General features: G+C 52.3%; 1 protein-coding gene across 1 annotated transcript in view; it reads right to left on the bottom strand.

Annotated features, from left to right (window-relative positions):
• The window catches only part of INPP5A (inositol polyphosphate-5-phosphatase, 40kDa), a 149,404-nt gene that overhangs the window by 146,792 nt on the left and 244 nt on the right, over window positions 1-2,368 (bottom strand). Inside the window, exon 2 of the mRNA XM_006867452.1 lies at window positions 2,258-2,356. Coding sequence (XP_006867514.1) covers window positions 2,258-2,332 — 75 coding nt within the window. The 5' untranslated portion in view covers window positions 2,333-2,356. The remainder of the gene's footprint in view (window positions 1-2,257; window positions 2,357-2,368) is intronic.

Here is a 2,368-nt window from a genome sequence, read left to right as displayed (position 1 = left end):
TGTGGTGGCACTATATAGGATAGCACTGGACTGCTAAGTACAACTCTGCAGGAGGAAGATGAGACTTTCTGCTCCTCTCAAGATTTACAGGCCTGGAAGCCCTAGACAGGGTCACTGTAAAGTCGGAACCGACCTGACGGCACACAGCACAAGAGCAGGCTAAAGAAAGCAGTGAGCACGCACGCAAACTTGGTTGGCTGCGTGAAGAAACCAGGTCAGAAAGAGTTCCTTCTCCAGGCTTGCTGCCATCCAGACTGTCAGTACAAGAACCACTATGTTCACCAAGCTCCCTTACCAAATGCCAAAGCCTCAAAGTGTCACTGCTCAGGAGACAAGAGCCGTTGTCACCAGCCGTTGTCACCTCTGCCTCCCCCATTCAGCTCTGGGAACATAACTCTTGAGACACACAGTGTCCTTGAAAGACAGGTACCCCCTATATTAGCCTTTACATCCCACGATGCCTTGTAAAATTAGCCCATGCACTGTTACCAAAACACATGCTTCTTTCCAATGTAAACATCATGTGAACTGTCACATAACCTTTAAGAAAAATGAGAATTCAGAGGGAAAATGTTACTAAACAAAAGTAAATTAAGTTAGGCATTTTCACGTCAACAGAGAGAAATGTGTGTGGATAGTAGAAATGCAACAAAAACCTAGAACTTAGGATCAAAGATTTCTGAAAAGAATGTTTGCACAGCAAAATTCTTTTTTCCTTTGAGAATAAAATGCCCCACCATGCTTAATTTTCCTGACATTTCTGAGGTTTCGAAGCCGCAGCTAACGGATCTGAATCATCTGAGCAAAACCATGTTATAGTGACATGTTACTGGAAAGCTCAGAATAGAACCCTAAATATACACACACACCCAGGGCAGGCACTCTTGTAGGAAACATGGCAGAGTAGAGAGCAGTCCACCTTCCACAGGTAAGTAATGGGGTGCTTGGAAGTCAAATTAAGAAAAAAACAAAAGTGACTTCTGGTTTGGACACACACTTAGTCAAAGGAAACACTTTACCCCCGGTTGCAACCAGGCCAAGAAACAAGGACCTTCTCCTGAACTCTAACTCACACCCAGATCAGCTACACTCATCAGACAACCGGCTCTGCCCTAAAGGATTCATCTCAGGCAGGCGGAGGGAAAGGGGCTCCCATTCCCATGGGCACCCTGTCCTCTACCCTCCACAAGCCTGCCTTGTAGAGGAGCTTCATTTGCGTTGGTTGTTTAAGTACCAACAACGGGGCGGCACCAAACACTGAACTAGGTCAGCCTCAGGCTGCCTCTGAGGAGCTCCAGCGCACCCAGGCCTCACCTCCATGTCCAGAGACAGGTCTGAGAGCCCTCTGGCCAGCACACTGAGCTTTCCTGGGTGGGAGCTGGGACTTGGAGGGAGGGGCTCTGGAAAGTAAAGGCCTTAGGCTATTAGCATCCCATCATACTGATTGGCATCCTTTTCTTTAATAAACAAGAGTCCTCCTCCCAGCTCTCAACATCCCCTTGTAGGAGTACTAACAAGACCCTAAGTTACAGGCAGACAGGGGTTCACACAGGGCAGATGACAGTCGGGGAAACAGACACCTGGGCTCGTTCAAACAGTGAGGGCCACCAGGATCACGGGCAAGAGTGGGGTCCAGTCCCAGTGCCAGGAATACGAAGCTGAGTTCAAGGACCCTGGGTCCGAATTTGGCGTCAAAGCTTTGTGTTTGGAATCAGAATTTGGTGTCTGGGGTCCAGGCCAAGAGCTCAGAATGTGAATTCAGTGTTTTAGGATTTTGAGACCAGAATTCAGAAGTAGGGTCCTAAGTTCGGGATTCTGGAGCACTTTTTTCTGGGGATCAGAGTTTGAAGGATGAGGTTCATGTCCCAAGGTTGGGGCCAAGAGGCTCGTGTTCCGGGGTCAAGACTGGGGTTCGAAACACCAGAGTTCCGGACCCCAGATTTCCAGCGGACCAAGATTCTGGGCTCCAAGTCCCTGAGTCTGAGGGGCTGGGATCCCGGGGCACCAGAGTCCAAAGCCGGGGTCTGAGGTTCCTGTGCTCAGGGTCCAGGTCCTGGGGCACCAGGGTACAGGGCTCTGGGTCCCAGGGCTCAGGGTCTGGGTCTCAAAGGCACCTGGATTCCAGGGCCCAGGGTACGGGTCCCCGGGCACCTGGGTCCCGGGGTACAGAGTCCCGGTCCTGGGTTATGAGGGGCCGGGGTTCCGGGACTCCGGGGTTCCGGGAGTCAGGTCCGGGCCCGACGGTGGCGGCACTTACGTCGTCGAAGAGCGAACCCACGTTAGCCGTGACCAGCAGGACCGCGGTGCCCGGGGCGGCCGACCTCCCCGCCATCCTGCGGCGCTGTCGGCAGCACCGCTCCCTCCGCGG

Source organism: Chrysochloris asiatica, unplaced genomic scaffold (genome assembly GCF_000296735.1).
Source record: "Chrysochloris asiatica unplaced genomic scaffold, ChrAsi1.0 scaffold00105, whole genome shotgun sequence".
Lineage (NCBI taxonomy): Eukaryota > Metazoa > Chordata > Mammalia > Afrosoricida > Chrysochloridae > Chrysochloris > Chrysochloris asiatica.
This window is presented reverse-complemented; position numbering and strand designations above follow the sequence as displayed.